Below are 22,627 nucleotides of genomic sequence, written 5' to 3'. Positions count from 1 at the left end.
CAGAAGACTCTATATGAATCTGACTGTCTTAAGCCGTCATGTAACATATTCCGAAAATAAACAATACATAATACTCCTGCACACACAACACTTTAAAAATGTTGAGATATGTTCGTTTACTTGGGTCATGTGTACGGATTTATTCGTGACAGGCGCCAAGGATTATGTAGTCGTATATACCCTGCTCTGCGTGAAATGCTAGTATGATCTACCACTGCGTCACAAATGGTAATGTTCCCTGCACGTAAGAGCACCGCTAGTAGCAATGATTTTAAAACTAATGCCAGAAGGTCGAAATTAAATCTTCCGAAGGCACACTCAGCGATGTGGCCCAATTAATGATTAAACATCCATCACCTCAATGAGGCAACTGGTTTTGCACGCCATGTCCACCAACTGATAATCAACTGCAAGGAAAATTAATATACAAGGGGGCTATCTAAACTGGCACTTACGAAGCGACAGCACCATTGCTACAATTCAGCACAAATACAAAATCTGACAGCAATAAGGATTTCTGCACATAATCTCAACAACAGTCAATATGAATAATTTCAGTGACATGAAGCCCGAAAATGATTGCTAGAGAAACATGAAACTAAATGTGGTGGTGCATGAGCAAGTACCTATGTACACGAAAAAAATAGGCAAAATAGCTACAGCGCTCGAGGGTGACCGCATTCAAGATATTTTGCGAGACTCGATACTGCACATGAGTGCGGGTCTTGGCACACCAGTAAAAGTGTTGTCCGTAGATACATGCATCACTCTGATATAAATAACCCTGGTAGAGCGAAAATGCACATAACTCTTAAAGGAATCACACATGAATGATTCAACCTAAATATGTAAATACAGTAGACTCACAATAATTCACTCCGATAATGCATATTTTTGCTTGATTCAAACCAAATTCAATTTTTCACTTGGCCCTCTATTATTTATATATTTAAAAGCCTCTTAATTCAACTCCATCATTCGATTATTTCATACTTTTTGCATTTTCATACCAGAAAATATATGCTGCTTTTCCACTATTATTTAAAAATCTGTTTGCTTATATAATCCTCAAAGTCTAAAAATAAAAAATAAGTACCTGAGGCCTTTAAGGAAAAAAGCTTTGTAAATAAACAAATGTTTGAAATGAAGCACACGCATGGTTAACTGTGATGCTTCTCAAGTGGTATAGAGAGCTTTGTGCTGAAGGCACATACCTATAGCAAAGAAGCAGTTGGCAATTCACGATTTCTTTAGGTCTGATCAGCAGAAAATAACTAATAAACTTGTGGATTTCACACTTCTGCTTTCTGTTTACTGCGTGCAGTTACGACTTAAAACACTTGAAAAATTTTTAAATGTGTGAAATCAATGCCTGATCATAATGTGTCGTATCACCTCACCCAGAGTCATTTATCTAAGAACTTCTGATAATTTTAACTTCTTGATAATTCAAACAAAATTCAGAGGTTCCTTCGTGTTTGAATTAACAAGAGTTGACTGTATGGAGTCTTGCACCTCAAAATCACATGATTATGCACCAATGAGATTACTTTGTTGTATCTAAGCAGAAGCTTGTTCTTGCTCTTCACACCCGTCAGAATGTGACTGCAGTGGCCAGGAATGGAATACATCAGTAGCGTTGGCCGGGTAACACAGACCTGTTCACTCCTATGGAATTGCCTACAACCAAGCTCGGGCACTGTTTGTGATTGAGCATGTAGTGCCATCATCATCATCATCATCATCATCATCATTTTTTCCATCATCGCGCCGCGTCTCTCACGCAGCTGGCGCGAGCTCGAGCTGCGCGAGAATGAGAACGAGCTTCTGGCCTGGCGGTTTGGACGCTGGTAGTCGACGTGGCTCCTCTTCAGGCCTGCACTAAAGTGGCGAGATCGGCACGGCCCCGTCGGCCGCCTTCGACGTCTTTTCACGTCTCCTCTTCTCTCGCCGCTACATTGGTGACCCGGAGAACACGCCCTTCGCCGAGCGGCCCGCGGCCATGTTCCCGCAACTCTGCCCGCCAGTGCCACCGTTCCAATCGACCTACCCCAAGGTATGGTTCATGCAGCTCGATGCCGTTCTGGCGCTGAATGGCGTCACGGACCAGCTGCAGATGCACGCCATTCTTCTCGACGCCCTCCCGGTAGAGTTGCGCCATCTCGCTGCCACTTCAAGCACCAGCCCGCAGCCTTACGATGCCCTCTGCACTGCGGTGCTCGCCCGCAGCGGCAACACATACCGTCCGCTTCCGTTTACCCGCACCAGGCAGGTTTCCCCGGCGTCGCAGAGCAAGGTACGCACGCAAGCGCACGCAGAGCAAGCGACGGCACGTGACACCGTGGCCATCGCCGTTTCCGCGACCACCAGCTCAGACGTCTCGGCCTCCTCCTCCTCGCCGCAGCTGCTGGTCAGCTCCTCGACGGTGCCCCCTGCCGCTCCACCACCTGCCACTGGTGCCAGCAATGGCCTGCCGGGTGCCTCGCCACATTCCACTCGCACCTCCCCGGCCAGCAGCCGACCACCCTCGGCGTCCCCGCTCCCCGCCCCTGTCCCTGTCTCTGTTTCGTGGTCTATGACGGGCCCCAGCGCCGTGTCTTCGCGGAGCCAGAGCCTGCCCTCATCGTCGGCGTCGACACCGGCAACCACCAAATCAACTGCCACCGTCGCCCCTCTGCCCGTGGCGCCGCAGCAGGCACCTGCGTCGAGACCCGGCGTCGCATAGGTGGTTTCGGCCAGCCCCAGTCCTCGCACCTCTGGTGCCCCCCGGCTCATCCAGCCGAAACAGCCACAGATCCTGCCCAAGCTGTCGAGCGGCAGCGCGAACATGACGACGCCTTCGGCAGCGGCGACCACCCGGTCCCAGTCTCCCCGGGCAGCCCAGCACAAGGCCACACCGCGGCCCGCGCCTGTACCGGCGCCGCAGCCTGCGACCACGGTGCAGCGCGGAGCCGCGATGGGGCTCAACACGGGGAGTCCGCTGCTCATCGGGAACCCCGCGGCAGCGCAGCCGGGCATGTTTCCGGCTGGACCTGCGCAGGGCACTTTCCTGCTGAACCAGTACATTCCGGGCCTGGGCCACAGCCCGATTCTGATACAAGGCGCACTGGGGCAGACCCAGAGCTCTCTGGGACAGATACAGGGGGTCCCACTGGCCCTGCGGCCACCCCATGCCACGGGCCTGACCCTGGGACCTCAGACGGGGCCCAGGCCCCATGGGGAACATCCAAGACCGCCTGGCACCCCGACGCTTGTCATTCCACAGAACCTGGGGCCAAAGCCCAACATCTTTCTGGCACTGCCACGCATGATGTCGCCCCCCTCGTTTGCCATAGTCCCGGGACAGCCACTGACGCTGCAACAGCTGCAGGCCATGCTGCCCACGCAGACCATGCTGGCCCAGCCCACACTGGGCTGTAGCTACAAGCACAAGCAAAAGCAGACTTTTCATTGTTTTACCAGGAACATTACAGATTCTGTTTTCGTCATTCATCTGCAGCTGGAGACCAGCAAAAAGCAAACGCGAACAGCATAACAGCGCATGACGTGAGCGTATCATCTGTGGCAGGCATCAAAGAGTCCGCACCGTGACGTCACCCAGGCCTCTCGCCAGGTGGCGCCACCCCAACTTCTCGTGCCTAACACACATTGCAAGTACAGTGTATAATCTCTTACGAGACTTCACTTTTTCAGAAGTTGCCTGCTAATAGGATAGAACATACACACATTAACCAATATTTAAAGGAACACCTACACATTGTTAAATATCCTTATCATCATAATTATCAGCCTACCTTATGCCCACTTCAGTATGAAAGCCTCTCCCAATAATTTTTAGCTCACCTTGTCCTGTGCGAGTAGAGTCTATTTGATGCCTGCAAATTTTCTTGCGATAGCAATCCTATTGACAGCCTGGACAGTTTTTTGCCATCGAGTCCAAATCGATAAGATCACCCAGCGCATGATACGTTCTACCCGTGGGAATAGTGCGCGAGCAAAGGCAATGAACGCGACTGAAGCGGAGATAAAGTGAGCCGGCCCATCTCTGTCACTCCGAGGCAGATGGAATAAAATCTTCCTACCCTGTGTTCGAATGCTCAAGTAGAGAGGAAACGTCCTGGCAGTCTTTAACAAGCCTGAAAACATGTAGGAGGGGGGTCCTTTTATGAAACAACTGCGACCATTGATTTTATGAACACGGTCATCACTGGTGCGTGCATCATCGAGTTATCTCAGCGGCCGTCAGCGGGTGGCTCGCATACAGTTTTACATGCTATGCTCTCAACGCAAAGGAAATGTGCGAAGAGTGCCACTGGAGTGGCCGTATTCTTTTAAAGTAGCGTTTTGTAGAGTTGCACGAGATCGGATCCAAAAGAGCCAGTCTCACTGGGTATAACCTATCACAATTACGAGCATTTTTTTTCACAATTGCAGTGAAACTTACTTTCCTTTTTTTAATTTTGTAGCTCCACCTGACCCTTTGCTGTCCCATTTCTCAGTATGCACTGCAACAGTAAGACTACTGGTTATATTGTTACCACATATACAATTTTGGTATGTGCATCTGTGTAGCGGGGAACAGGGTGGTGCCAGACGAAGAGGACATTCGGTTGGTGGCAAGAGGTCTCTGGTGCTTGTTTATTGTATACCCTCGAGTCGACCGATACGTCGCCTCTGAATAAACTCCTCTCATAAACGTAACAGAGTGGAGGAGATACTGGGTACAGCACGTCGATGAACCACGGAGCCACAGCTGTTTGAACTTCACCGGAGCCGTCGTCTTGCCAGTCTGCCATCGACAAGAACTGTCATGGCCGAGAGCGAAGGTCACGGCTTCTCAACTACGCAAAGGTCAGTGCCGGCTGCACCTGAGTATCTCTATATGGAACCGTGGCCGTTCGCGGGAAGAGCAGGAGAAGATGTGGATGCGCGGCTGACACATTACAAAAGGGTGAGCCGGTACAACTGCTGGGATCCCACTGACCAACTGAGAAATGTCGTGCTGGTTCTCACGGAAACCACCCGAAAACCACGAAGATTCCTTAACAACGTGGGATCGTTACGCTGAAGAACTCAAGAAATGCTTCGGCGACTCTGATTCGAAATAGAAAAACGCGGAGCGCACGTTGGCTCAAAGAGCTCAGACTCCTGGAGAAACATGTACCATTTACATAGAGAAGGTTCTGATGTTCTGCAAGATCATAGACCCGTATATGTATGAAGAGGACATGGTCGGACACCTTCTGAAGATTATAGCAGAGGACGTCTACAATTTTTTGATAGGCAGGGAAGGCTTCACTTCAGTCTCCGCCGTCCAACGTCACTGCCGTAGTTTCAAGAAGCTTAAGACCCGTCGTATTGCCGCGAAAGTTGGTAGGCTGGCAAGTGTGACAATGGTCGCCATCGTCGACGTGAGCCCGCACACCGACCTTGCCGCTACTATTCCGGCTATAATATGTGAAGAGCTGCAGCGACAAGGTGGTTGGGTTGACGAAACCATTCCTCATCCGCCTACCAGTCCACCCTACTACACGGCGGCGCCATTAGCTCCTTTGCAACCATCGGTATGTGTGACAGACATCGGCAAAACTAGAACTCCGTGGCCACACCGTGATTAATTCGCAGCCGACCAGCGATATGGCCAACGCCTTCGTTGCAGCCCCGCCACACAGAGGTGGGCAGTCCCCGCTCAGGAAGCTCGTCACCGGCGGTCTCGGCATCAGCACTGGTTCGGCGAGCATCCTCTACCAGTCTGCTACAACTGTGGCTTCGAAGGCCACATTGCCAGGACCGCTACGAAATCAATCTCTGGCCTCTGACAGCAGTGCGACACCACCGCCTGCCCCTAGCGACAACCGATCACCGTCTCCTCGGCGCCGCCACTCCTCGCCTCCAACGGAAAACTAGTTGGGGCGGCCGTTGGAGGTGAGGTCACCGGACAGTTTTCGGTGTTTCGACAGAAATACCTCCTTTAGCCTCCATGTTTAAAAATAAGGTTCGAGTGCTTATCGAAGGTGTACCAACAATGGTGTTGTTGGACACAGGTGCAACCGTGTCAGGGATGAGTTTGGTTTTCACCCGTTATGTTTCGTTGGGGCCGTCCTGATACGCTTTGTGGAGTGAGCGGAGATGTGTTACAACCTGTTGGTGTCTGCACTGTGACTGTTAGTTTGGCTTGCCAGAAATTTGTTGTAGAGTGCTGTTCTTCCTCATACTACGCATGACGTCATTCTGGGACTCGATTTCGTGAAGCTATGTGGTGCCACTGTCGATTGCCGCACAGGACAAGTTACAGTAGATACCGATATTCCAGTAGTGTTTATGGAAAACTCGCCCAGTCAGCAAAGTGCTCTTTGCGTGTCCGTGGACACTACTGTGCCGCCATTGTCTGCAAAATGTGTCCCTGTTGTCTGTTCACCTGCAAGCGAGAAAACATTTGACGCAACCGTGGAGCCCGTGCATCTCAGTTGCATAAAGAAGGCAGTTCAATACCCTAGTGCACACTATTGGTTGCGCAAGGGCATACTGGTTTATGGGTGATTAACTGCTCTGATGAACCTATAGTGCTGCCGGAGGGTCTGAAGCTTTCAGAGATTCGTAAACAACAAGTATTTTCACTTGCCATCCTTGCATAGAGCAGAGATTCTCCGGATAAGACCCATTGCGATAATCTGCACGGCCGGGACATTATGGCTATGATTGACAAGTCACTCAACACCAACGAACGTAATGAACTGGCGAGTATTTTGCGCAAACATGCCAGTACTTTTGATTTCGCTCAGCACGATCCACCGTCATTCCCTGCTTCTCATGTAAAGCACCGAATCGACACAACTCGCAGACCTCTCCGACAGAAACAATATCTTGTATCGCCTTCGGGTGATCAATGAACAGGTTTGCGAGATGCTCACGAAAAATTTAATTCAAGAATCATGTAGTCCGTCGGCCGCTCCAGTCAATCTAGTGAAGAAGAGGGATGGGACATGGCGATTTTGTGTTGACTACCACCGTCTCAACGCCATCCCTAAAAAAGATGTATACCCACTTCCGTGGATTGATGATGCTATCGAATGTCTATCATCATCGGCCTCTTACTTTTTGTCTGTGGATTTGAGGTCAGGCTACTGGCAGATTCCAAGGCACGAGGAAGACAAGAAGAAAACGGCATTTGTGACAACAGATTGTGGGGGTCTCGATATGGCGAACGAGCGCCAGGCCACGCTCTTAGAGTGAACAGACACAGTAGACGCGGTCGGTACAAACCAACAACATATACACTTTTATTCGACTAATTTATAACGACGATATCATTCGCCGAATCGATACATAACTCGTTAGTATTAGGCTAGGACATTGTTACACAATAACACGACAGACACACAACAGGACATACCCAAGGCGGCTTCGCCAACGCTTGACTTACCACGTGGGACACCGGCGCGAAGCCCGCGGTGCCGAGCACCGGGGAACCCACGCTACAGACAACCGTTCGCGACAGCCGCCACGCACAGAAGAGGCTCGCTCAACTCTCGCCCGCCACCAAGGCCTGCCTTCCGCCAGGGGTCACCGCCGGCGCTGCCACTCTACCAACAGTGCCACTCAACGCGAACACAACGCCATTTATCGTCCGGCGGTTGTCACCCCCGAAATACTGCTTTTGTGCGAGACCCGCGCCATGCGGCGCGAACAACTTTACAGGGTGTGTCAGCACCCTCCCAAGATGGACTTTTAAAGACAATAGTCTTTTTGGGGGTCCTTCGACGTAAAAAATTTTGGTCTGTCTGTCTGTCTGTCTGTCTGTCTGTATATTTGTCTGTTTGTCCCCCCTAACGATACCTCAAACGGCATTAAACGGTCAACCCCATTCGCAGTGCCCACCAATATTGCTCAAGGTTTAGCGTTCATGGTTGTGCGATTGTCAAATAAAAACGCAAATATTGCGTATATCTGAGGCGCCATAACAACATGTCTATGTTTTGTATGTCTTCCTTTATACTAGAAGAGGCACACACAAGTAACTCTAAGGACTGTAGCGTTTAACGCGCTGCGCTTACAGTGCAACGCGATGCTCAAGGAGGTGTTTCCAACGCTTTGCTGCGACGGCACGGTGGTGGCACCTGCCCGTCGCTTTGCATTCTACACCTTATCACCTTCGAGACTGGCGTGCATCTTTTTCCGTGGTCGCGCACGCCTTCGTTTTCAAAGATAACTGCCAGATGGCGCTCGTGTCTAACATGCCTAGATGCCCTTGTTTGCCTCCGCTACACACTCGAGGAACTCGAACGCAGCGCCTTCAAAATACCATTCACCGATTTTCTTGCGCAGAACATCAAATAAACGTTTTTTTCACTCTCTCCAGACGCAAGACTATCGTCTTTCGACGACATTTATAGTGTAACATGTACATTCGAGCCAATTTTTTTTGTTTATAGTGATGCCGTTTGGACTCTGCAATGCGCCTGCAAATTTTGAACGCTTCATGGGCAACATTCTGCCTGGATTTAACTGGGAAGTGTGTATGTGTTACTTGGACGACATAGCAATTTTCGTGCGCACCTTTTCTGGGCACAACACATGACTTGGCCTCGTGCTGGACTGCCTAAGCAAAGCACGCCTGGTGCTTAACTCAAAGAAATGTCGTTTTAGAGAGCACCAAACACTCGTCCTTGGACACTTAGTAGACAAAGAAGGCATACTACCGGATCCTGCCAAGACGGCCGCAGTGGAGGTGTTTAAGCAACCGCACTCGGTGAAAAAACTGCACAGCTTTTTGGGGTTTTGTTCATACTTTCGCCGATTCATTCCCGGCTTTGCCAATATCACATACCCGCTCACGTGCTTGCTTCAAAAAAGTGGGCAGTTTGACAGGACCCTGGAATGCGAGTCTGCTTTTTCGGAGTTGAAGTTTCTTTTGACGTCTCATCTGATTCTTCGAAATTTCAATCCTCTGGCTCCCACTGAACTTCACACAGACGCTAGCGGTATTGGTGTAGATGTTGTCCTGGTTCAACGCTTGGATAACGAAGAACACGTCGTAGCGTATGCAAATTGCTCGCTCAGCAAGTCCGAGCATAACTACACTGTCACAGAGTAAGAATGCTTTGCACTAGTCTTCGCAGTGCAGCGCTTTTGGTCCTACCTGTACAAATACCCCTTTATCATCGTGACAGACCCTCATTCTGTCTACGACATGGACCTCCCAAAATTGTAATCAGTGACCGTGGCCGACAATTCACAGCAGACTGGGTGGAAGAGATGCTTTGTATCTGCGCTTCAAGGTTTCGACACTCTACACCATACCATCCTCAAACGAACAGTCTAACTGAACAAACGAACAGAACTCTCATGAACATGCTGTCTATGTATGTCGCATCAGATCACAAGGACTGGGACAGTATTCTACCTTTTATCATTGATGCATTCAACACCGTACAGCATGAAACTACCAGCTACAGTCCTTTCTTTCTTCTATATGCTAGACCGCCTCGTCATACCCGAGTACCATCTTCCTGTGTTTGGACCACCATGATCCCTGCATTTCCGAGATCATCTGTCGGGCAGAAGAAGCCAGACGCCTTGCTTATTTGCGCACTCTTGCTTCGCAAGGCCGCTCGAAGGCACATTTTGACCACCGACGCCGACACGTGACGTACAATCGCGGTGACCTAGTGTTGCTGTGGGCACCAACTAGAAAACGTGGTTTGAGCGAGAAACTGCTAGCGCACTATACGGGACCTCATCTTGTTATAGACTGTATTAGTGATTTAGTTTACCTCATAGCACGTCTCCATTCGAACGGCCGAGGGTCTGCAAAAACTGAACTTGCCCATGTTGCGCGTTTGAAGCGCTTTACTGCTCGAGAGACTGTTTGACTCTCCCAGTGGACTTCGTCTGCGCGGAGAGAAATGTTACCGCACATGCAATTTAGGTATGTGCATCTGTGTAGCGGAATAAGGTGATGCCAGACGAAGAGGATGTTCGGTTGGTGGCAAGACGTCTCTGGTGAGCGTTCATTGTATACCCTCGAGTCGACCGTTACGTCCCCTCTGAATAAACCCCTCTCGTAAACGTAACAATATGTCCTCCTTCGGACATTGACCCAGGTTCATTTTCCCCCTAACGTCTACCAGATATTGGTTACTTATATTTGTTCTCTGGTTCACTTCGCTCTCTACCCATCTCTTTCCATGACACCTATCACTTCTTAAGGACATCTTAGTTGAAATAAAAAAAAAGAAATGAGCATGGGCTGGGCATGTAGTGCATAGGCAAGATAACTGCTGCTCATTAAGGACAATGAGATTAAAAATTTTGCTGTTATAGAGTGGCTGCAGCGAGCATAAAACCGGCTTTTGTGGTGGAGAGGCCTTTGCCCTGCAGTGGGAACAGTCAGGATGATGATGACAATGATACCTCCTCATTACATTGCACACTGGATGTTTCTTAGCTTCTTTCCAAGTTTTTCAGCAATTTTCCAGGTTTCTGCCCCATGCATTGGAGCTGGCAAAAAACAATGGGTGTAAACTTTCCGCTTCAGTGACAGTGTCAAGGCGCGGGTCATGAGCTGAGAATGCCTACTGTGCATGCATCCTTCCATTGTTATTCTTTGGTGAACTTCCTCTACAGTGCTAGGCTTTTCTGTAGCTTTTGGCACAGATATATATTGTCTTATGCTAGTTCAAGGGTCATGTTGTCGATCACCCACTGTCACTCATATTAATCCTTTTCGCTACCTGCATCCACATTAGTGCACATAACTGTTTAGGCAAACGACACATAAACTGCTTGTCATTGACAACTCACACCTTTCTTGCTCAAAATGTCTTTTATCCATAGTCATGGAGTGAGCAGCAGATATCAACATTATCCTTGTACTAAAGAAACAGCTGGTGTGCAAAAAAAAAACAATGGTGGTCAGATCACGCAGCTGCTCAGGCCAAATTGCTGATATTTTGTAATTACTATTTGAAATTTTTTTTTTGCATACAAAGCAGTGTAAAGTAAACTTATGCTATTCGTTTTTGAGAATCATTTGAACCATCTTTGAAGTACTCAAAGACAATTCATATTTATCGGTGGGTGTTTTTCAAGTTTAAAACTGTATGCCACCATCATTGCACACCCATTTTCACCCTTGTGGAACCATGTAAAATACAATACTTTGCAAGCAACATCTCATTTTCTTGCTTAATAGTGAGGATGATCCAGTAGTGAGAATGATCAATTTGTTACATTGCATGCCACATTTGACCTTGACCCTTTAATGCCTGAATTATGAAACTGCCGAACAAATTAAAAAATGTTTTTATTTGCAGCTTTAAAGTGTAACCTTTAAATGAATCCACAGTTAAATTATTTAAAAGGCATCTTAAATGCATAGTTTTATGTACGTTGCAAATTTTCCACATACCACAGAAGCAAGGACCTAGCCACAAAAAGCGTATGTTAGAACTATGTAACATGTCATGTGCCATCTCTAAACACACCAAATAAAATTATTGAAGACCGAACACACGTCACGCAGGCAAGAAAAAACAAAGCAGTCAGAGTTGTTGCACACGCTTCGCGCTCACCGCCATCAGCTACAAAACAATTGGTTCTAGCATAAAATACCTTAAAGAAGATAGCGCTAGATTTTTGATGTCACAAGCTACATTCCCCAGAAGTACTTGACAGCCAGAATTAAAGGCTTGACAACCGAAATTAAAAGCATTTCGTGACTTGTTTGCTTCAAGTTTTTCAGTTGGTTGCGAATTCGTGGCACCCGACAGTAAAGGGTCAATTATGGGTATTTTTGGGACTTTTCTTTCTTTGATGTAAACACAATGGTTCATTAAATGCAGGGAGTAGTTTGTTTGCATCGCAATGAATTTACGAAATTGACGGAAAGAACAAGATGTGTGGTTTGCCTGCACTGTCCCTGCGACTTGTCAGTCACTTGTGTTTGCTAGGGACAAATCTTCCCTCAGAGCATGAACAGTTCAAGCCGAGAGAGCTGGCAAGGGGAGAAAACACGTGTCCACCTGAACACCACCCTTACTGGGCGAATGGAAAGGCAAAGCACCCTTGTCTGCTTATACATCGCACCAAGAGCATTCTGCATTATCCTGACTTTCCACAAAAACTGGTTTCAAGCACTCTTAGAACTGCTATTGCAATAAGAACTTCCCCATACTGCTGAGTAAAAAATGCGACTTAGTTTTCATAGCAACACCAATGCACTACGAGCACCTCAATGGCACCATCCAGTGATGCCACCAGTCTTCCAATTTGGAGCAATTTTAGGAGCAGCAAAATTTTCATTTTTGAGCACTTTGGAGCAACAAAATTTTTCATTTGGAGCACTTTAGAGCAGTAAAATTTTTTACTTTGTAGAAATCTGGAGCAGCAAAATTTTCCATTTTGGAGCAATCTGGAGCAGCTAACTTCAAATCCTGGAGGAGAAGCACGTTACATTTACATTCAAGGACAAGAAAAATTATTCTGAGGCTCTTGTGAAGAGCTAGAAATATTTGGATTCACTGCAAATTTCATGGAGCCAATCATCTTAGAAGCCCTCCCTATTTCAATTGATGATGCAAAAATAATGACATAATACTGTGGAACATTCTGAAAAAACTTGTTCGGTGATTATTTCCGTAGCAAATAAACAGAACTCTGGTTCAGTAAAACTGTTCTTCATGAAATAACAATATAAATATACCTAAGTGGTTATCAGCAGATATGGTAGACAAACACTGTGACATAACACGCTAGAGGCTCTAACAGTCAAAAGTGCATTTCCCTAAGATGACTTCAAGGATAAAAAAAAAGGTTTGTTTCCTTCATGACTGATTAGACTGCTGGGCGTAATATGACGTCGTTCAGCTAGTCTCAGAAAGCCAACCTCCTCCAGCACTCATCTCTGTGCTGAAACTACCCAATTTAACAAACTTCATTTTCTTTTTGCAGCAATATTATATGTAACTAGGGCATTCTGTCTATACTCCAAAAACCCCTTATTGTGTTCTCTAGAAAGCAGTTCCTTGAAAAAAATTACACAGGACAACTTATGCACACCAATGTGAAGGCAAGATCTATTTTGTTTTTAATGGGACAGCAATTATTTGGACATTCTCGACTGGTTTTTGCCATTGCCAGGGGTGTAGCCAAAAAATGTTGAAAAATTGGAGGGGTTGCACATTGATCTGAAGGGGGGCGCAAGCAAAAAGGTCATTTTGCACTTTATATGCTATAGTGAAAAAAATTCGGAGGTGGGGAGGGGGGGACACATTCCCAATGTGCCCCCCCCCACCCTGGCTACGCCACTGGCCATCATGTTTTGCGTAATGTACCAATCGATAACATGCCCCAGCGCATCGTATTTTACACGCAGGCAAAAATGTGCGAGCGGAAGCGACAAACGCGCTAATGCAGAGGTTAGAAGAGCAGACCGATCTCCTTTGCACAGAGGGCAGATGTGATAACATCACCCCACGTTCCAGGCCTCCCATCGATTGTTACTCAAGCAGACAGGAACGCACCGCCCGTGTCCAAGGCACAGGAAGGATCGAGCTAAGAACGCGAGGGGAGGAGGGGGTTACGAGCTTTGACTTTAAGGGTGTGATCACTGGCGCACGCTTATTACGACTGGTATTCTCTTCTACCTTGTACTCTCAACGCGAACAGGATGTGCAAAAAGTGCTTCGCTTTCAAGAGCGGCCATATAAAGGTATGCACTGAGCCTTGATCGCAAGGTGGCCATACCATCATTGCGCCATTTCGGAGGACCATTCGTACATGCCGTTCATGCTGCATAGCTAGAATCACACTGGTCTAGAGCAGCAGAGCACGTGCCTGTCGACACTGTTGTTGGTCACAGCTTCCATCTCACGTTAGCTACAAGCTACCATTGATGCTTACATTACAGCACAAGGGTCTAACACGCAGTACGACCATGTTTAGTAGCATTACGGCATCTCTCTACATATTATTGAAGAAAACGCCAACTGGCGCAGCCGGCTAGGCGTTCTAAGCAAATCTGATTCTATATGTACATGCATCAACATGCAAGAGATGTTCCGGGGGTCTCTAGTCACCCAAGTCGCAGATATCAAACACCGTGAGTGCAGCAAGTTTTTGCAAAAGTACGGACCTTAGAAATTGCAACCCTGCCACTAGTGCTTCTCACGGATGATGTCAAGTTTTATTATTTGGTATAACAATACAATTTATTGGTATCGCACTCATTGCTAAGAGCGTAAGTGAAACTAGGAAATTGTATCTTTTACATCTTATATTGCCGATATCACGTAACTCAAAAGAACGCTGGCTAAAGGATCAATAATCACTCTAGATGCTGAAGCTTTCGTGCTGTCAGTTATCTAAACACGAAGGAGATGTCATGATGGTTTTTTTTTTTTTTTTTTTCGTCGGCTATTGACCCTGGAAAGCCAGAGGCGTACGTGTAACAAGGCGCGGCCACTTCACAGACCTTCTGAGGTACCAGAGCCACCAGTGATGGCCTCTCTATAGTTGCGTGTATTGAAACCGAACTGCAGCTGCTCCGACCAGGACGCATGCTTTTATACATGAGATGATATTTAAAAGGAAGCACATGAGAGTTTTAAATTTGGACCCTAGCAACCTCAAGTTCCAAAGGGCAGGGTCTTTTAGGGGGTTTTTAGCACCACATCAATTATAAACGCGGATGTACGTGTTGGTGGAAGGAATTACGAAACAGCTCTTCTATATAATGATCCATAGATAAAGTATATTAGAGGAAAAGTGTCAACGCTTTCCCAACATTTACTTGTTCTTCTGCGGACGCGAAGCACGAAAAATTAGATCACGATGTCCAGACAAAGACTAACAAACATTCTGGCGGTACGCGTGCAGTTCTTAGAGAAAACTGCTTTATTACATGCCGTGCAACTCTTCAAACGAGCTATCAGCAGCATTCCTAGAACAGACGACGTCCACATATGAATCGCCGCCACAACTTCACGCTATCAATTGAACAGGAGCCCCTGCGGAGAGCACGTTTTACCGTTAAGCAGACTTGCACAACAGAGTTGCGTCGGCACCAAACATATCTTTGTGAATTTTAGGACGCACGAGCGACCGCAGTTTATTCAGCGTGATAAAATAGGCACGTGATTGTGACTTTGGTGGCCCGGAGAACAAGGTGCACATGTATTGACACGCCGTTGTGGCTATTGCTAGTGATAGACCACCCCAAATCCAACTTTGACACATTTTGGCACAATTTCCGTTGATATTATCACTATGGCACAGTAAATCTCATTTGGCGCACTTTGGCGCAGCTGGTGCAAGAATGGGATCACTGCACATTGCACAAATATTAAATAACTACATGGCAATCACCCACTGCGAAGTATGCAACTTACCAACAATGCACAGAGCTGTGTCCGACCTTTTTGTGCTGCCTCGTGCAGTGGTGTAAAGCCCCACCGGTCAGTGGCATTCACAACCGTATTGTACTTAATTAACAAGGCTGCTATGTCCAAATGCTAAAGAGGGGAGGTAAAAAAGAAGGCTCAGATGAGTTTCAACACAAACAAATTCCATGTCCACAATGTAACAATAAAGGAAATAACAAAAAGCACTTATTAGAAGCAGTGGTGAGAGTTCTAAGCAATGTGGAAAATGTGGTGCACTTTCACTTGACTTTTCAACTGGCTATCCAACAAAGCACAAATATTTCACCTTGCCCTTTGCATTCTACTTGGCAGGCAGTATTAGGGCTAAATGACAAATTATGTCACTAATCCATACTCACATTAAAGGGACACCATAAAGAAAAAAAAGCTATTTTAGTCATAGTAGTAAACCATGATTCCTGAATAACAAATGTGCAACCTTTGTTACGAGATGATAGCTATCATTGCAGTCATCTCCCACCAAGAATGATGCTTTTAATACTGGATATTATTCAACAAAAGCCTATTAATTAAAATTTTATTATGTTCAGTGTAGTAGTGCAGTTTATAATTGTGAGCAACCCTAATCAAATATGTAAGCTCATCAAACTTAACGTAGCAATGCCCTTACAAAAAAAACTCCATTAGTAGAAAATTTGTCTCTTCCAAGCACTTTTGCTAGTAATTTATACTGTACTTTACAAGAGTCAGGAGAGTTTCTATAGGGTTTGACAATGCAGAGAGATCTCTGTTATCACGCAACCGAAACAAACACCATCTTTTTTCTCACCTAGCGAGATCCCCTGCAAGGTACTATGTTGGTTTCATAATGGCATAAAAGTAGCACGAGAAGACGAAGACAAGAAAGCAAACACCACTAGCACTTGTGGTCTTCAGGTTGTTGTATTCGTCTCCTTGCGCTACTTTTACACCATTATGAATCAGTGCCAACTTGCTCGCCAGTCCGTTTTGCTTCATTTACATTATGTAGGTTTATTGAAATAACCAGGTAAAATATGCATGTAGATTAATCCTTAGTAGCAGAAGTGCCATTTCAGCACGTGATACTAAAATGTCAATGTCACTAGTGAGGTGATAACACTTGAAGCAAAATGTCACTGGCATGCAAAGCAGATAAAGCGGTCCAAGTAAAAGAGAGCTCTCACATAGAATGCTGTAATATCTTAAAAGTGTTTCAGGGGTCCTTTAAATTCAATAAACATACGTGATCTCACAAATAATAAATAGTATCAAAAGTGTGTCATTTAAAATCTTGCAAGATCTAATATTCAATTAATTTCCCAAATAATTTAAATAGTTCAATGTAGATGTTAACACAGCCACTTCAAGGCAGGCCTTCCTACCAGCCTCACCGGACTAACTATGAATGAAAGGTATCTTGAAGAGCCAATCGGTACAGGGGGCAAAAGTTTCAAAGCCACTATCCCATGTATTCCTATGGCAGCGTGGTCTGGGAACTTTTGACCCCCCTCCCCCCTTGACATGTTACTTTGAGAGGAACAGTGCAGAGATGGAACGGGAGGAAAAAAAACGAGCACTGACAAACAACTCTCCTAATGTAATTTTCCAAATGAAATAAAGCACGAAATCTACAGCTGACAAGACTGTGTTAGTGAGCCTTCAATTGCTCCCCTTGACAGTGTACTTGTCGGCCTAAATGAAGTCTTGACAAGAGGCGGACACACACATCATTTCCCTGTTTCAATCAACCAAAACTAAGATGTCCACCAGCGCTTGTGTCCTTTCTTTCTGCCAGGTCTGCACACTGCTTCCACGGAAGAATCTCAGCACACTTTATTCAAAACCTACAACTACCCAAGATCACCCATTTCTTAGCCATGCTTGTTCATTCAACCACACAAAGCTAGCTGGGCACATACCCCATATGATGATGCATTATGAAGTGGGATGAGGCCACCCTTGTCTTGTGCATTGACATCTGCACCATTTTCAAGCAGCAGCTCGGCAACTTCTAGGTTGTTGTATCCAGCTGCAGGAACAAAACACACATCTATAAAACCGCTAGGCGAGTATTAAACGACACCTTGAATGTTACATTCACCATCTACTCATGTATGTAAGACCTGCACTTCCTTTGACTTTAGTGTTGAGTGTGGTCCTTCTAAGAGGCAGTTACAGAGGGTGTTTCAGCGAACTTTCAGACATTCTTGAAGATAAGCTCTTCAAGAAAAAAAAAAAAACTTTTCAGAAAAAACCTGTTAGCAGTGGCAGATTGCAGGAAGTATCAAGGGCATTCTAATTAGTTAGTTGGTTAATTTTTTTATTCACTACTTAGCAAAGTTTGGTGGTTATTGTTTGCAGCTTCAGAGAATGCTATGTTATATCAGTTAAAAAAAAAGAAAAAGCTACTGACATGCCGCGCAAAGAGAATTTACGTTTTTTTCCGCTCAGAGACTAAGCTGTGCATTAGGAGTCGTGCAAGACTTGAACAAGCACAACGTCCACTGGCGACTTATTACAACTGCAGCGGCAAACTTTGTGCCATTTTCCTTAGCTAGAAAACCTTAAAACTCAGCATGGGAATGTTTTTATAACTCGCCGGGCGGAAAGCAGAGGCTAGCTATCAACAGCAATGCAGCTATTGATTTTAATATGCTGTTGGTCACTGGCCTGGCACTCAGCTGGTGCCGATACCCCTAGAAGCAATCCATTACTTTCAATTCACATTATCCTAGCTTCATGAGAAATTAATAATACATTAATTGCTGGGGTTTCATGTGTATAAACCATGATATGATAGTGAGGAAACCCATAGTGGAGGGCTCCGTAAATTTGGACTACCCGGTGTTCTTTAACGTGCACCTAAAGTATGTGGGCCTTTAGCATTCAGCCTCTATGAAAATGCAGCCACGAAGGCAAGAATTCGATCCCAAAACCTTTGAGTCGCCAGCCGAGCGCCATAACGACCTTGGTAGGTTCATGAAAAAAAAAAAAAACCACGCTTCTGTGACAGTGAAGAGTTTTGTTTAACAATGCTGGTATCATGACATGCCACTCTAAAAAGTCATTCTTACATGTTATCAGCTAGACCGTTGAAGTAAATGAGGGATCCATAACTAACAACTATTTCGCATTGTAGTGCAACGCTGTTTCTTATCAGCAGCAGTGTGGGCCAAGGATCTGAAAATCTTGACTTCATACCATGTTTAGCAATTTTGAGTCAAGCAACAATAATCAATGAATAAAAAATGTTTATTTCAATGTTCCATTTGGTTGCAAGCCTATAAGAGATTCTCCAAAAGCAATGCTTGATTGATTGATTGATATGTGGGGTTTAACATCCCAAAACCACCACATGATTATGAGAGACGCCCTAGTGGAGGGCTCCGGAAATTTTGACCAGCTGGGGTTCTCAACGTCACCCAAATCTGAACACACGGACCTACAACATTTTTGCTTCCATCGAAAATAAAGCTGCCACAACCGGGATTCAATCCCACAACCTGTGAGTCAGCAGCCAAGTACCTTAGCCACTAAACACCGAGGCAGAGCAAGTAATATTACTTGAAACAACACAAAATTTTCACGTGTTCCAATTTCTTTCCATTTATTGCAATGCCCAAAGAAAGGCATTCTTTCATGGAAATGGCATTAGATGAAAACTTATGTCTTGTCGAGAGACATTCTCACACGTAGCTTAATATCCTTGGAGGTGGCTGGTTCCGACTTGAAAACTTCCTTTTTAGCATATCACCTGAGAAAAAAGTCCAAGGGTGACAAATCAACGGACCTAGGCGGCTATGATTTGATTCCATTGGACCCAATCCATTGATTGGAAAGAACTTGTCAAATTTACCATGGTGTCTACCAAGTTCACATTTCGAAATTCCCTAGTTTTCCAGGTTAGCAAGAAATCTGTCATCCAGCAGTACATCCGAAAGGTAATAAGCCAGATGTTATTTTACTTCAAGAAACGCATGGCCTCGCCACACTACCGGAATACCAGGCAGTAAGTCCCGAGCGTGAAGAGGGAAATAAAGCTCTCACTACACTAGTAAGGAGAGAGATTACGGTCAGAATCCATAATCTAGAAGGTGGATACAACCATATAATGACAAAACTTCTATCTAGGAAAACAAAAGGGAGCAGCACATTTATTCTTAACGTATATAGCAGTCCATCAAATCACAGACAGCAATTTCACTCTCTATTTAGGCAGGCCGTGATATTAGCTGGCAGCGCCCCGCTCATCATAGCAGGGGAGCATACAAGATGAACAGCTTACTCTGATAACAGACCAGCATGCACACACACGCATAGGTACAAGCACCCAGCGAGACACAACACCGGATCTTTCAATAACGAAGAATGCCCCAGGGGCTATATGGCACAACACATTCGATGATTTAGGAAGTGACCATCGCATACTCGAAACACACGTACCATTCACCGATAGCGGCAGGATTACGACCATGTGTAACACGAGACGTCTAGTTGACTGGGATAAATTTCGGGAGATCAGAAAAACCATTACCGAAGATCCTGACGATATCCAGCAATGATACGAGAGCATAATAGACACCGTCAGGAAAGCCACACAGGAAGTAGAAACAGATATCCCAGTTGAGCGCATCGATAACAGATTAATGCACCTGTGGCGAACTAAAGAAGCGTTACAACACAAATGGCAGAGGCAAAGGCACAACAGAACAATCAGCAAAAAGATAGCACAGCTCAACAAAGGCATTGAAAGTCACTGCAAGCAGCTTTGTGAGCAACAATGGGTGGAGATATGTAAGGACATGGGCACCCATATTGGAACATCACAAGCGTGGAAGTTGCTAAGGTTTCTTTCAGATCCCACCAATACTAAAACTGAACAGAGACACACTATCCGTCATCTCACACGCGAATACGAAGGAAACGAGGAACAGCTAATGACAGATCTACAAAACATCTACATGCCCAAATCGCCGCCACTGCAACATAAAAACTATACAGACGAAGCCAACCACAACATGGACAAAAACTTTGAGGTAGCAGAGGTTAGAGCGGTGCTCCACAAATTAAATGTAAAATCAGCACCGGGACCCGATGGAGTCACCAACCGAGCATTATGTAACCTGGACAATGAATCCATAGAATTTTTAACTGGATATATAAACAAATGTTGGACAGAAGGGGCAATACCCGACGCATGGAAAGAGGCTAGAACAATCCTTATACCAAAACCTGGAAAGCCAATCAACAGAGCAAAGCTCCGACCCATTTCATTAACGTCATGCGCAGCAAAAGTAATGGAACATGCATTTCTAAATAGAGCCAACAATTATATTGAGGATGGTGAATACTACCCACACACGATGATAGGCTTCTGTCGTCACCTAGCCACACAAGACGCCATGCTACAAATGAAACACCAAATCATAGACTACCCCACAAGATCCACACGAGCCATACTCGGTCTGGATCTCAAGAAAGCATTTGACAATGCAGCTCACGAAACAATTCTCAGTCACATATCGAGCTTAAACATGGGTGAGCGGGCCTATAGTTACGTCAAAAACTTCTTGACCAACAGGAAAACAAGGCACAGCTTAGGAAGCCTTACATCTGATCTCCAAGAATTGGGCTGCAGAGACACTCCGCAGGGCTCCATAATATCGCCAATGCTCTTTAATCTAATCATGATTGGACTACCAAAAGAGTTAAATAAAATCCCGGGAATATATCGCTCTATCTACGCAGATGACATCGCAATATGGGTGAGTGATGGCAGCGACGGCTACATAGAACAGAGACTCCAAGAAGCAATAGGAACAGTTGAGCAATACTTGGAAGGCACAGGACTCACATGCTCGCCGGAGAAATCAGACCTTCTTCTCTACAGGCCAGCAATCAGAGGCAGACCACCCAAGTCAGAGGAAAACAAGCGGCAATATGAGGAAATTGAGATTCATACACAGGAGGGCACAGCTATACCGACAGTTCCAAAAATACGGGTACTGGCATTAGTCATCGAGGCTAACGATGCCAACGGCGAGACTATACGCAGACTAAACGCCTAAGTCACGAATGCAATGAGACTGATTCGCAGGGTCACGAATGAACACCGAGGTATGAAAGAAGCCCACGTAATTCGTCTAATCCAGGTCTTCGTCATAAGTCACATAACCTATGTAGCAGAATACCACAACTGGCAAAAAGCTGAAACTAACAAAATAAATGCACTCATCCGGAAGGTCTACAAACAAGCGATAGGAATACCTGAGTATGCTAGCACAGACCTTTTTCTTCAGCTAGGACTACACAATATGCTTGAAGAGATTATAGAAGCTCAGCGGATATACCAGCTTGAAAGGCTCACTAAAACAAAAACGGGAAGAAATATAATGAGTAGATTAGGAATCGTGTACCATGCACAACATGGTGTCAAACATGACATCCCTAATACAATCAGTGCTAAGATCATCTCTAACCCGATACCGAAAAACATGAACCCCATTATCAACACAGACCGCAGAAAACACCGAGCAAAAGCACTGCTCAAAGCACACGGCACGAACAGTAACTCTCTTTTTGTAGATGCTAGCCCATACCTTGAACGAAAAGCTCACACTGATGTCGTGATTGACACGTCCTGCATTTGTATTAATGCGTGCTCTGTCATAACAAACAATATAGAGGAGGCCGAGGAGATAGCCATAGCCTTGGCTATCACCTCCAACAAACACTCATTCATACTGAGCGATTCGCAAATAGCAATCAGAAATTTTACGCAAGGACGGATTTCACAGCAAGCCCTCAGAATCCTCTTTGATAACCAAGAACTACACAAAGTTGATGAACCCAAATACCTCGTATGGTTCCCGGCGCACACAGAAACTGATACACCCAATCCTAACGAGCTGGCTCATGAGTTGTCGCGAGAATTATCCCGCCGCGCAACCTGACCCCACCACTCGGTGATCATCTCTGGCGCCGCCGACGTACCACACAAAAACCGATTTACAAGATACACAGAATACATGCAACACTACAGAGAAGCAAGGCGCGTCTTTCCCGCACCTCATCCGAGTCTTAACAGGCAAGAAGCATCGGAATACCGACAGCTAGACAAACTGCTACCCGAACCCTGTGCACCTCCACAGGAGCTACCCACACTTATACCCGGACAATAAATGTAAGCTATGCGTAACAGAAAAGCCGTCTTACAAACATAT

At 45.7% G+C, this 22,627-nt stretch overlaps 1 protein-coding gene across 3 annotated transcripts in view; it reads right to left on the bottom strand.

Moving 5' to 3' along the window:
• The window catches only part of Tnks (tankyrase), a 246,530-nt gene that overhangs the window by 69,934 nt on the left and 153,969 nt on the right, over window positions 1-22,627 (bottom strand). For all 3 annotated transcript variants that reach the window (XM_037426582.2, XM_075881808.1, XM_075881807.1), the window contains exons 17-18: window positions 17,324-17,433; window positions 15,390-15,512 (exon numbers count right to left, since the gene is read on the bottom strand). In XM_037426582.2, coding sequence (XP_037282479.2) covers window positions 15,390-15,512; window positions 17,324-17,433 — 233 coding nt within the window. The remainder of the gene's footprint in view (window positions 1-15,389; window positions 15,513-17,323; window positions 17,434-22,627) is intronic.

This window comes from Rhipicephalus microplus, chromosome X (genome assembly GCF_043290135.1).
Source record: "Rhipicephalus microplus isolate Deutch F79 chromosome X, USDA_Rmic, whole genome shotgun sequence".
Lineage (NCBI taxonomy): Eukaryota > Metazoa > Arthropoda > Arachnida > Ixodida > Ixodidae > Rhipicephalus > Rhipicephalus microplus.
The sequence above is the reverse complement of the archived record's forward strand: the minus strand, read 5'-3'. Positions and strand labels throughout refer to the sequence as shown.